The following is a 12930-nucleotide window of genomic DNA, read 5'->3' as shown; positions in this document are numbered from 1 at the left end:
TAGTAGATTGAACTGGAATTGTGGATTGACCACAAATTTCAGTATGTGTGCTTTGAAGTTAAGTATTGGGAAAAAATCTGTAGTAGGCACATGTTTTAATTTAAAATTATGGAGATATTTCTTAAATATATGCAGAATTCATGAATAAAATGTGGATTTTTTTTTTCTGGTACAATGATGTGCTTAGAAGACTGTAGCTGAAGGAATTAGTCGTAAAGTTTCACCTTGTGGAGACTGAGGGATGCAGTGAAAAAGAAAGCTGATGACTTCAAGCCAGAATCCATGTAAAATAATAAAAGTATTAACAAAGCAATAGGATGGTTAATTCTGAAGGTGGACCCTAATCTTCAGCATTGCTATAGTCAAATTCCTACGTATCATTTTTCAAAATGAATATGCAAAATGCTTCCTCTATTGATTAAGGCAGTTGAGATAGATGGGTTTTTTTAATTTTACCGTTACGCTCTTGGATAAAACCTATACCACTTTTGAAAACCCTTGTTATCCTGATGTCCTCTCCAAGGTATTCACACCACTAGAGAACCTGATGCCATTCTGGGATGAATAGCAATGATTCCCCAGCAGTGAAAACTAAAAATAAAACAATAAATAAAGGCAATGTAGAAAAAAAAAAAAAAGGGGGGGGGGGTTGTCAATAAGACTTGTTAGGGACTGTAGCACAGGGTTTTTCACAGAAATGTGGTAGAATGGAGCCAGAAGCATTGACTAAGACTTAAGAGTCACCTCTCTTCAATGTAATGTTTTTCTTATGCCAAGGTAAGAGGTGAAGGTCTGTTGCTGTTCATGCCAGACCTGATGATGACTGAATTTAGGGAATGTCAAAACAAGCGGTGATGCTATTCTGGTCTGAGAGTGTGCTCTTCCTTACTCCATTTCCTGGGTATGGGGAACTGGTCACGCCCAGGGGCAGCTGTTAGTGGCAACGAGAGCAAAGGCTGCCAACTTCTTTCTAGCCACTGTCAGGGACAAGGTGACATACAGAGCAGTGCCAACATCTTCAATCCATCTAAACCAGGGATTTGGCGCTATAGGGTAAGGCAGAACTCCTTCCTTTTTTCCTACACATCTCTCCTACATATGTACCCAGTTTTTTCAGGTATTGCATTTCTATAAGTGCACCTGGAAAATGCTTTTTTAGGTGTCTTTGTGACTTCTTTTTCTTTTCCTAGTTCTGTATTGGCACAAAAATAGTAATGGTTCTCTTCATGAGCCACTCCAAGTAATAGATAGGTGAATGGGCCAAGTTTTGAAAGAAACCATAATTCCTTCTAATAGCAAAGATGGAATTTGGAGTCTGAGATTCATTTTTACCATTATAGTCCTAATTAAAAAAACTTAGTTTCTCAATATCATAGCATAATTTTACTCTTGCATGTAGATCATGTACATTTTTAACTACTGACAGGAGTGTGGGGGGAAGATTATTGAGAAATCTGTTAGACTTTCAAAAATGTAATTTTCTTGCAGAGAAGTTAGTGTGTACCAGATTTGCAGAATTTACTTTGTGTAGAAAGCATTTTGCTCAGTCTGCCTCTGTGTGTGTTTGAAAAACTGTTTGTTTAGAACACGCAAATGAATTTTGAAGTCTCCCTTTCATAGGCTTTCCTGACAAAACCGATTTTTCTCCTGAGGATAACTTATTTCAAAGCAAATTGTATTTGGTGGCTAGTATAATTTTGGAACCCCATGCTTTGCTGTGCATTAGTAGCCAAATAACATACATTTTCTTTTTAATAATAAAAATGATGAATAAGCTAGTGATAATTCTGCCTACTGATTTTTATTTTAACTCCATGCTCTGAAGCAACATCAGGCGTGGAAGAAAATGTTAATGCAAATACATTTCTGAAATGCAAGAGAATGACCCTACTGACCATTTCAGAATTCAGTGCTGAGCAGTTATAAAATTAGACATTTTAAATTCAGAAATCTTATCTTGCCACTAGGTTGGTTTTGGGTTTTTTTTTTATGGTCCAGAGTTGAGGTATCTACCTACCCATGTTTCTTTGGCAACACCAACTAGCACATGCCAAGAACATCAAGCACATCTATGGTGAGAGTGGTGGTAGCCTCACCTTCTCCAAAAGCTCAGACCTGGGAATATGTAAGACCAAGGCTGGGTGTCCTGCTGTCTGACCACGTCCTGATGTTTGAGCATGAACTTTCTGCTCATCCTGCCAAAGTACTATTGTGGCATGATCAGGAGTGCCCAAAAGTCATGGAGCCAAAGAGAGGGAGTTTCTGGAGACCCAGAAATTCCCGTTGGCTTTAATAGGGTTTCCCTGCACAGCAAAGCTTAAGTGCCGCAAAGGTATCTAATGTCTCCTTCACAGTGGAAAGGTGATTTGGAAAAATGGTTAACTTTGTTAACAGCTTTAAAGTAAAAGCTGTGTCTTGAAAAAAATTCTCTGAAGTATTTTGAAACTTTCTAAAGACTTTTTTTTAGATCAGCTAAGTTGGAAAAATAAATGGTCCAGTGACTACTTGCTAATTCATCTGCATGTGCAGCTGCAAAATTATTTTCTGTGCACATAGTGCAAGACTGCTTCCTAAATATGAGGTTTAGAGGCCCTTTGGGAGTAATTAACTATAATGCAGAAGCAAATCTGGGTTCATTGTATGCACTGCTGATTTAAGAAATGTTTTTCTGCACAAAGCCCATTAGTAAGTTTCCAAAACCTCTGTGAATGTTAAACATTTTATTATAGGACTCTGAGCACTTCTTATTTTACATAAAATCTAATGTAATCCGATAAATTACATTTAGCTTTTGATCCCTGGATAGCAAATTACTGTGTCACATGTGTGCCACAGTGTATTCAAGGGATAAAATCTGGCTTTTATTCAGTTTAACAGTGATAGAACAGCTTTTTTGCTGTGGACTACACAAAAAGTTGAGGATATGCTCAAAATAAGTTGCATGGTATTTATTTTATTCTACTTACTGAATGACTTCCATACAGTGTGTGGGTTGGTTTGTTTTTTTTATTCTGCTAACTGCTTTTCTTCTGTGCTTTTAGTCCTATGCTGTACATGGTTGTTAGGATCCTGACTCTGATGCAATGGAAATGCAAAGCAAAGCTGCTGTTTTCATCAGTTGTCCAGGACTGGCAGTCAAAACAACGGAGTTCCTGAGGATGTGATTTAGCCAGGATTGGGAATACATGCCCTTAGCCTCAGTGGGTGCAGGCATGTGCCTGAAGTTAAGAGTATGTTTAATCTGCTGAGTTAGGTCGATGCATGAGGCTAATGGACTCCTTCAGAAACAGCAGCGTGATGCTTTCTGACCTGTATTACATAGGCAGTCAGGGGATGTAATCTGGCTTGCCCTCACTGTCAACTAATTTGAGAAGAAGCATAAATCATGTGAGATACTCTTAGGAAATCTATCCTACCAACTGTGTGTGATGAGGGTGCTGATGCTTGCACGTGCTGGGCAGTATCGCTGGGCAGCAGGCTGGTGGGACTGGGCTTACTGGCCCAGTTGCATGCTACTAATCAGCACAGAAGCACAGCAGCCCAAAAACAGATGAAGAAGAGCAGAAATAATGGCTCAGCTTTTATGAAAGTTTGTCCTTTCTCTTCTCTTAACTGTTTATTATTTGTTTGTTTGGAGAGATTGACAGCATAGCATCATTTGTTATCTAATATATAATGTTACCTAATATATATTGCATCTTATCCACCATTTATTTCCCAATAAAAACTAAACTATAGTCTTCATTATTATAGGAGAGTTAATGATTAACATTTGAGGGTTTTTACACCACCTGTGCCTTATCTCAGAATATGCAAAATATATCCAAACACTTCCATTTAAGGTGATGGTTTATACGGCTTTGGTTGCAATATCTGGATTGGTTGGAATTTTGTGCAATTACTACATTACACAGCAGCAGAGTATCTGTGAAGTGGCTATCAATTGAAATGTATTTTGCTCTTCAGACTTGGTTTTGCAGGTTTCACAAAACATTTAATTAGTGATAATTGGTTTTTAACCAGCCAGAGCACACTGATGTGATTCTCTCTCTTCCCCATAATTGTAGGCATAGTCTCTAGCCATAAGATAAATTACTTGCAGTCTGGAGAACATCCTAGCCAGCAGGAAGGGAGAGAATAAGAATGTCATTTGTATGGGGATAAAGAAGGTGTTGTGTATACTGTAATTTCACTGAAGGATATACTTTTTCTTTCCTTTTCAGAATGGTGGACCTGGAAACCAGCTGGAGATTGCAAAGTCTCCTTTTCCTCGAGGTTGCCGATCAGTGGTCATCTTCCACCACACCCAAGGAAACTAGAAGAGCTCCACGTTAACTTCTGTAAGGTTTGTTTCACTATGGAAGATCAAATGATTTCCTGGCTCAGGTTTTGTGAAGTTCGGCACCTGCCTTGGACCTGCAATTTGGAAAAGGGGTCATCTCTGAGGCACGGTTAAGAGACAGAAAAAACAGTCCCAGACGATGAGCACTTTAAGTAGCACTGGAATATTACTCAGCTTAACGACAGTGTCTGTTACGCTGGATTTTAGTTTGCATGGTGGTCTGATGGCTTGGTCCTTAAGCAGCAATTTGACTCTGAATCAGAGTTTGCCTACATCTGATCCTCTTAATGCCTCTGAGAAGGGCGAAGTCTCTCGGATGTCCGTGAGGGAGAAGAACTGGCCTGCCCTCCTGATCTTGGTTGTCATCCTGTTGACCATTGGGGGGAACATATTGGTAATTATGGCTGTGTCCTTAGAGAAGAAGTTGCAGAATGCCACAAACTTCTTCCTGATGTCCTTGGCGGTGGCAGACATGCTGGTGGGTATCCTGGTCATGCCCGTGTCGCTCATTACAGTCCTGTACGGTAAGTGGCTTCCCTCCTTGTTTGACTATACGCTTTTGCAGGGAATTCCCTGAGGCTGCAGCAATCTGCTTTGCCCAATTTTTCATGTGTTGGTAGTTTGGGGAGTATCAGTGTGGACTTGGCCATGGGTCTGTGCTGAGGTTCATGCTCTGCTGGGTGAGGTTGATGCTCTGCTGGGAGTAGAGTTTGTTTCTGTGCTGACGGGAATGACCCATGAATGATGTCAGCATTGTTGGGTTGTTTTTATTACTGAGGCCACTCAGAGAAACTGGAACAGTGTGTCACCTTTTTACCTTTTGGTTGGACTGCCCCAAAATTAGCTAGGACAGAGAGCTTATGGAAAAGCTGAGGAGTGTGTGACTAAGCCAGATCAGAATCAGTCCTTGAGCTCCCACTGATATCTGATATTAGTGGGATTTGAGTAATAATGTGGTTAACAAAGGAGGCTTGCACTATTAGATTTGGCATTCAAATAAAAGCCTTTCCTCTTGCCATTTATACCTGAGCTTGTCTTGTTGCCTTTCAGGGGGTCATTTTGCCTTTTTGTGCCTCAGTTTCCCTATCTCTAACTTAAGCAAATGCCCTTCATTTTAAAACACTGCTTGTATAGATGCAAGCATTTATTTCTATAATAATAGGGTTGGTGGGTTTGTGCTGAAGTGGGGCATTGCTCCTGCACTCAAGTGTAGAAGCACTGTTAGCACTTCAAAGGAGTAAAATATCAAACACATCCAACTTTCTTATCTGTCTGAAACTTCAAATCCAATTCTTTTCAGTATGGTGCTGGGACTCTCCATCCCTGGGTATTACAAAGGGGTATTGCGTTTGCCTCTGTATCTCTGATCATCGTGTTTGTATGCTCATGGACGAATATTATGTGCGTGTGTTTAAAAGATAACACTTAATCATTTTTGAAGTCTGTTTTCAGATTTTCTTTGAAAAGTATTTTAACATTGATATTTCTTAGAAACAAATAATGCTGTTTACTTGCAGATTTGATTAGAAATTGGTTTACTGTCCTATAAAGTAAAACGTAGGGATATTTATGTGACTTCTTTATTTGCCTAAATGATTAAGTTAGACAGAGATTCATTTCTAAAACACATTGATCAAGTATACGTCATTCCAAAGCTTATATAACTTGTCTACAGTGAGTTAAATCAATATGTGATTTAGGTACAGACCTAGCCATTGAGATCTTATGCATAAAGCCTTTTATTTTGGGCTGTCAGAATAGTTACATCTCTAAATCTTCTGCGTATTACAACATGTGTATTTTATTTTTAGCATTTTACTCCGGTTCCCTGAAGCTTGAAAGGGAGCATATAAATACTGAATTATTTGATTGACCTGCACTTGCATAAATTCTGGGTTAGCCAGTGATTCTAAAAAGGTGAATTTATGGAAGTGATCTTTCTATAGACATACTTTCTGAGTCCTTGGAAACTAATGGAAATGGATTTTCTGTTCTGCCTAGAAAATGATTACTTAAGGTTGTTTAACGGTGTAAAGCATGCCGCATATTTAGAGACAAGTAAGTATCATTGATCTGAAGAGGAATTGTAATTATTCCTCTCTTCTACCAGAGCACCAGTATCAGCTGTTGATGGCCCAAACATTTCTCTGCAGGCAAACAGCACTAAAGAGATTTTTTTTTTTTTTGGCAAAAGTTATAATTTCAGAAGAGGCATGGAAAATTTGTGGAAATACTGTGAAAAATGAGAATAGCTGCTGTTACTTCAGGGGAGCCATGAGGCTGCTGAAGCCATGCTGGGTGCTGGTACTGCTCCCTTGGGCGGGCTCGGTAGCCCTTGCTGGGCTGGACCAAAGCAGGCTTTGTGAGGGGAGGAAGAAAAGCTCCATTTGGGGAAAACAGAGACTCAGAGGAACTTGTGGACTGATTTGAATAGGACCCCTGTGAAATCACTTGTCTGTATTATTTAAGCTACTAATTGTGGGAGTAAGCAGCCGGGGCTGTGCCACTCCAGCAGCAAGGGAGAAGGCTGTCAGAAGTAGAGAAAGTCTGTCCCCTCTCCCAAGTGATCATTTGTTAATTCACCCTGAAAATAAACACTTGGTTTGATATCCAGAAGTTAAAGGGCATGGACTGACTTGGTATGTCTGAGAGAGGATCAAAGGAAAAAGACCGAGGTTGTGTCAAGAGTATTGCTTCTCTTTAAATCCACCATAACATAGAGACGCCCTTTTCTAGGCATCTAGAAAAATCACTTGGGATGTAACAGTAACAGGGCACATAGACAACCTTAGCATTTGATGGTTTATGTAAATAAAGCATGCATACAAGAGCAGAGAGGAAAGGCAGGTTAAGCCTGTCACTCATCACTACATGCAACTTGTACCAAATAGAGTTTCCTCCTCAGCTTCACATGTGCTGGAGGCATCAAGCTTTTCAGAGTCCTACACCTATTTCTAGCTTTGTCAGGGAGGGGAGGCAGGTGTCTTGTATATTATACCCAGCTTGGTGGACCAGTTCTTACAGCAACATGAGACAGCAGCTGAAAAGGCTCTCGGCAGAGTTTCAACATTAACAAATGCTGTTGTTATAACTGACAGCCTCCAGGGATCCATCGCTTATTCCCAAGTCTGTTTTATCTGGTGTCATAAGTAGCATATCTGCACCATTGCACACACTGGTTTTGAGGATAAAATCTGGCCTCTTGTGTAACATGGGGTTTCTTGGCTTAGTTTCCTTTGAGCGATAGTTTTTGGAAAAATGGTTCTTACAGCAGCCTGCAAGCACGCTGTATGCCACACTGGCCAGTAGGACAGTGGGCTTTATCTTGTTTTCTAAGAGTTACAGGTCAGGAAATCCAAACATATACAAATGCTTTAGTAGGTTTTATATTTTGTTTGACATGGTAGCACACAAACCAGTATCAGTGATTAAGGGGGCAAATATCCACGTATGAGCAGAATTCCTATGAGGGCAACCGGGGCTCATAGCCATGGACTGTGGCAGGGAGAGCGTTACTGCTTGCAGACATAATTGTGAATGTTCAGACATTTTTACTCTGTATATTTTACCCTGTGCGCTCCATGTAGTCTACATATTACGACACTGGGCTGCTTCAAAAGCTGCCATATGCTGTATGGAGAAATGTATGCAGCACATCTCCTCCAGACTTGTAGAAGTTGCTTTTAATTTATGTAATCAGAAAGGAACCTTAAAAACAAACATATAATAAATAGAAGAGTGATGAAGTTGCTTTTAAGTTTCCACATCAGTTCTCTCAGCCTCAGTAATAAATTCTAGTTTGCAGAGTAGGTTAATTTCCTTACTTTTCAGCTAATGAGGTAGATGAAGTAGATTTCACATCAAGCATAACCAGAAAATTGAATAGACACCCTCCACAAAGACTTGTGGTTTTCTTAATTAAAAGAAGGAAAAATCAAGTTGTCAGTTAATTCAAGATTCTTATTACAAAGGAAGGGATGACAGGATGCATCATGCTAGATTTTTCACCAGTTAGTCAGTGCTCTGATACATTTATCAATTAGTGTTTCTTAAATATCTTGGGTTAATCGATGAATTGCATTTGACAACTTAGAATGTCTACCATGGCATGGAGTTCCTAAAGAACTAAACAAATTAGTATGCTAATTAATAAACATGTATTGGGGAGAGTAAATGAGGAATTAACACCATGTTTAATCTTGGTGGAGAAACCTCTGATTAATATAATACTGGTGTGATAGGGCATCAGATATTCTGCATGTAATGGAACTTCTGACAACACATGGAGATTGTCTCCTCACCTTGGAGCATTTCAGGGACAAGCAGTGGTGGGTGTCTAGTTGCAGCAGTTGCATTGTGTCTAGTGTTTATGGGAAAGAAAGAGAGGGCTGCTTTTTGTCTACTAGGACTAGTGAAGGAATGTAAGACAGTCTCATCAGCTGATCTGAGTGGAAATTGCAGAAGGTATTAAACTTTCTTTGTTCTAATGAAATAGATTCACAGATGCTAACAAATTGCCAACAAGCGGCCAGCACACTCATCCGTGACTCCAGGTGCCCAGGCTTCTCTCTTCTCTTTGAGTTTCAAAAAACACTGTAATGCTGGCAATCCAGCACAGCTTCCAGGAAGGCTGGTATTAGATGCAGCATTCATTAGCCCCAACTGCTGGAACAGCTTTACATCCAGATTATTGTTATTATTGATAATTATCATCATTATTATATGGTGACAGAGATGCGCTGAGCGCTTGCAGCAGACTTCACTGTTTATTCCCCCTGCAGAGGGAAGGGGGGAAGCAGAAAGAGCTGTCAGTCAAGCAGCCTGTTCTGCAGTCTCATTTTGCCTGACCCTGCTTTGCCTTTCTAGGGTGGCACTTGCTATCAGCAGTGAACAACTTGCAGAGACACCTGATCAGGCCAGACAATGACAGTGTCGCTGAATAAGTTCCTGGGCGAAGTCAATACCTGAAAGGATAGACCAGAGGGTGCCTGGGGCGTTTGTAATGCAGATCTCCTCAGCAGTGCCAGGGCATGCTGCACACCTTGATGATGCTGGGTATTTTCTGAAGCCGCAGCAAGAAACAATGTGCTCCTTCAAGAGCTGGGGCCATCAGTACTGTCTTTTTCTAAATTTTTTTTCAATTTAATTTTTCTCTCTCCTGATTTCTAGTAACGACTCCCAAGGTACAGGTTAGTACTTACTGCTGCCAACTAGCTACAGGCACCTGCACCCAAATGCTGTGGGGGAAGGATACAAGGAGTTAAATGAGGTGGTTGTTATGGCCCTTCATTCTCCAAAAAGAAAAAGATGAAATATGAAGTGAAGCTTCTTATACTGGAGTTTCCTTAATTCTTTTAGTGTATTCATGGTTGTGAGTTAAATGACTACAAGTCATGTATATGTGACTGCATCAGTCCACCTGGATTAATTAACAGTCTTCCCCTTCTGACAAACTCCTGGCTTAGTTATTAACTAGTTATTATATAATCTAGTCATTAGTTTGTCTGACATAGAGAACTGGTGAGATCACCCTGCATTATTTTAATGTAACAAGTTGTACTTAAAATCCATTAGTAGTCTGGAAAAATGGTAAACCCAAAATCCATGAACATTCGTTGACCTCCCTGTGCCACGTTACCCTGGGTACCTCCCTGTGCTGGGGCAGCATTGTCCCCTTGGTTCTGGGTTGCTGGCCATGCATGGAAACATTTCAGGGAGGACCGATGGGGGTCCCTTCCCTCTCCCAGTTGCTTTAACTGCCTGTGTCACTGCCAGTAGTAACATTAATGTTGGGGTCAGCTGAAATTTTTAGATGTTCTGGAATTTTGGAGCCCTCCCAGCCTGGCTGATGGGCAGAATGGTGCCTGGAGCCAGGGGTGGTGTCATAGCAGTGGAGAGCAGAAACACTGTGTTGATAAAAGGAGAGAAAACAAGCACAGGATCACCAAGGTTTCATCTCCAGAGAGCACTGGCAGCATCTCCCAGCACAGTGGAAGCTCAAGGAGCTCTTTTAACATGAATATTTATCAGGTTTAGCGTTTGGGCCTTCCTAGGGCTACACAGATACTTACTAATTGCTTCTCTCAATACTATAGTGAGGCTTTAAATATTTATATGATTGATATTAAGTATTAACATGATACTGTCAGGAGAAAGGTGAAATCTCACCTTGTTAAAATAATGCCCTTACAAATGATGCCAGAGTTACAACACCTTCACTCAAAAAGAGCCAGTACAGAGCAGTACAGGTTCCTGGATCTTTGTTGCCTCTGTTCAGCAAGCTGGAATGGTGGAAAGGAGCATAGGGAAAACAAGCTCCTTTTTATGGCTTATAACCAGGATCCTCAGAGAGCAGGTGAAAGAGAAGAGAAAGAAAAGCCAGAGATTGACAATGAAGACAAGGCAAATGCCTGCAGCAAAACCCTGGGGGTGAGGGTAAAAGCCATGGTGTGAGCCAGTGCCAGCTGAGCCTCCCAGAGCCTTATAAACATCCACATCTGCTCTGAGAAAATTGTATTTCAGCAGCAGTTCAGGTGCATTTATAAGGAAGTGATTTTTAGGGATGCAGATAGGCCTTAGTTCTCTGACCCCCAGAGGCAGGTGTTGTTGCTCTGAATATGCAGGTGATGCTTAGAGAGTGGCATCTGCTCTCCCTTGGGCAGGGGTGTTCTGAAGATGGCCATGGGGATGGCTGCAGGCATGGCAGGAGGTGCTGGTGAGATGCACCAGAAGAGACAACAATGAAAAGAGTGGGAATTATTTAAAATCTCTGAAAAAATCCCTCTAACTAAGCCTACCACTGAGCTGCAATGAAAATAAGAAAGGAAATAGTAAAATATTAAAGGTTGCTGTTATCTAAAATGTAGACTAAGGTCTTAATGAATAGAAAATCCTGGAGAGCGAGTCTGGAGTATAACTGCCAGATCAAATCAGACTAAAGGTCCAACTAGATTAATATTTTGCCTCTGACAGGGGCCTGAGCAAAGCGATCAATTTTCTTGTGCCAGAATGTTACAGAAAAGCCTTCTCAAGGGGGACGTTTCCTCCTAGACTGTATTGGCTGGTGTTTGAATTGTGCCCTGTATTATGAGAATTATAACCCCTGTTATCTGTCTGTCTCAAGGTTTTGTTTAGCACTTTATGATATTCAAGTGTCTAAAAATGGTCAGTCATTTTAAAAATCCTGCCAAGTCGTGGCCTCGGCTGCATCTTGACCACATCAAGTTACAGATGGCAGTTACATTATTTTCAGAAATTATTTTTTATACATGTTAATTTTAAATGCATGACTTTTTCTGTTTGTACTGAGTAACCACTACAATTTATTCTTCTGTTAGGGTGTGAGTGAATGGGAACACCTGAACTGCTTGCATTTATCTACTAGGTCATAAACTCAGATGGGATTTTTTTTTTTCTCTCCAATGACACTTTGTATCTGGGATATGTGCAATGAAATAATATCCAACAGCATGTATTAGTTTGTGATCTTTTGCCATCAGTAAAATCCATTGGCTGCTATGCTATGTGCTCATCCAGCAACATTTACTCTCTTTTGAAGTCTCCACAGCTTTCCTGTAATGTCAGCTAACCTAAATAATTCTGTGAAATCTAAAAACACACTACATCACTGTTCACCCTCTTTCCAGATTATTACATACATAGAAAACTTTAAATCAGATATTGAGTATCCTGCTACTGAATTTTCTCCACGTGAACACCTGCCTGTTTACCTAATGTGACAAATGGGATGAAGTTGCAGTATATCTGTGTTGCTGTTGGGAAAGAAAACTCTGTATGTTGTGCCCTGAATCCATGTAAAAGCTTCTCTTCTGCTAACCAAGGTTTAAATTGTGCTTAGCGTAAGGGGAGGGGGAATACTAAATAGCCTCTTGGATACTCTCTGTATCCTGTTGAATATGGGACCCTGGTTGTAAAATGTTTTGAGGCAGATAAATGTTAACTCGCAGGATTTTCCAGAGCCCCTGAAAATATTGCACACTCTGTGTTTGCTATGTAACTTTAGCTTGTGTTGGTGGAAAACTGATTGCTTCTGGTCAAATGAGAGTCAAAGGCTGAAGAGCTGAAATCAGCACAGGAGCTCTGGACTAGAGATGGTGACAATACCTGGCAAGAGGAGGGAGTGATGCTACATGACTTTTCCCAGCAGTGATGAAATTTGGTCAGTTGTATTAGCATCAACCTCTTCTGAAACACTTTGAGTAGGAGCCTTTAGCTTTTAATTGTTATATGGAAAGCTGGCTTTGCTCCATACACATAAATTTCTTCTTAAATTCATTTCTGATCTCATCTGAGATTATCCATACCTTGGTTTTGGCTTTCTATCTTGGGTTTTTGGTTTTTTTTCATTGTTAAATTTTTAATGTTGGACTTAGTACAATAAAGACTGGAAGCCAGACTAGTGGGGAAAGTGCCATCATCTGAGCAGTGCAAAGCACTTTGAAATACAGACCATAGTGCTCCATGGTACTTCAGAATCATCTTCTTGCTACTCTTAATAAGGCAGAATTGTTTTTAAAATTTGTTACTTATTCTAGTCTTTTGTTATTCTTTCTCATTATTTCATGTGT

At 40.3% G+C, this 12930-nt stretch overlaps 1 protein-coding gene across 6 annotated transcripts in view; it reads left to right on the top strand.

The window, feature by feature from the left end:
• HTR2C (5-hydroxytryptamine receptor 2C) overlaps positions 1-12930 on the top strand; it is a 98749-nt gene that overhangs the window by 48185 nt on the left and 37634 nt on the right. For all 6 annotated transcript variants that reach the window (XR_012630665.1, XM_074882335.1, XM_074882337.1 and 3 more), the window contains one exon: positions 4224-4866. Coding sequence is in view for 5 of the 6 variants with exons in the window: in XM_074882335.1 (XP_074738436.1) it covers positions 4482-4866 (385 nt within the window). In the remaining variant the exon portion in view is untranslated. The remainder of the gene's footprint in view (positions 1-4223; positions 4867-12930) is intronic.

This window comes from Strix uralensis, chromosome 13 (assembly GCF_047716275.1).
Source record: "Strix uralensis isolate ZFMK-TIS-50842 chromosome 13, bStrUra1, whole genome shotgun sequence".
In the NCBI taxonomy this organism is placed as follows: Eukaryota; Metazoa; Chordata; class Aves; order Strigiformes; family Strigidae; genus Strix; species Strix uralensis.
The sequence above is the reverse complement of the archived record's forward strand: the minus strand, read 5'-3'. Positions and strand labels throughout refer to the sequence as shown.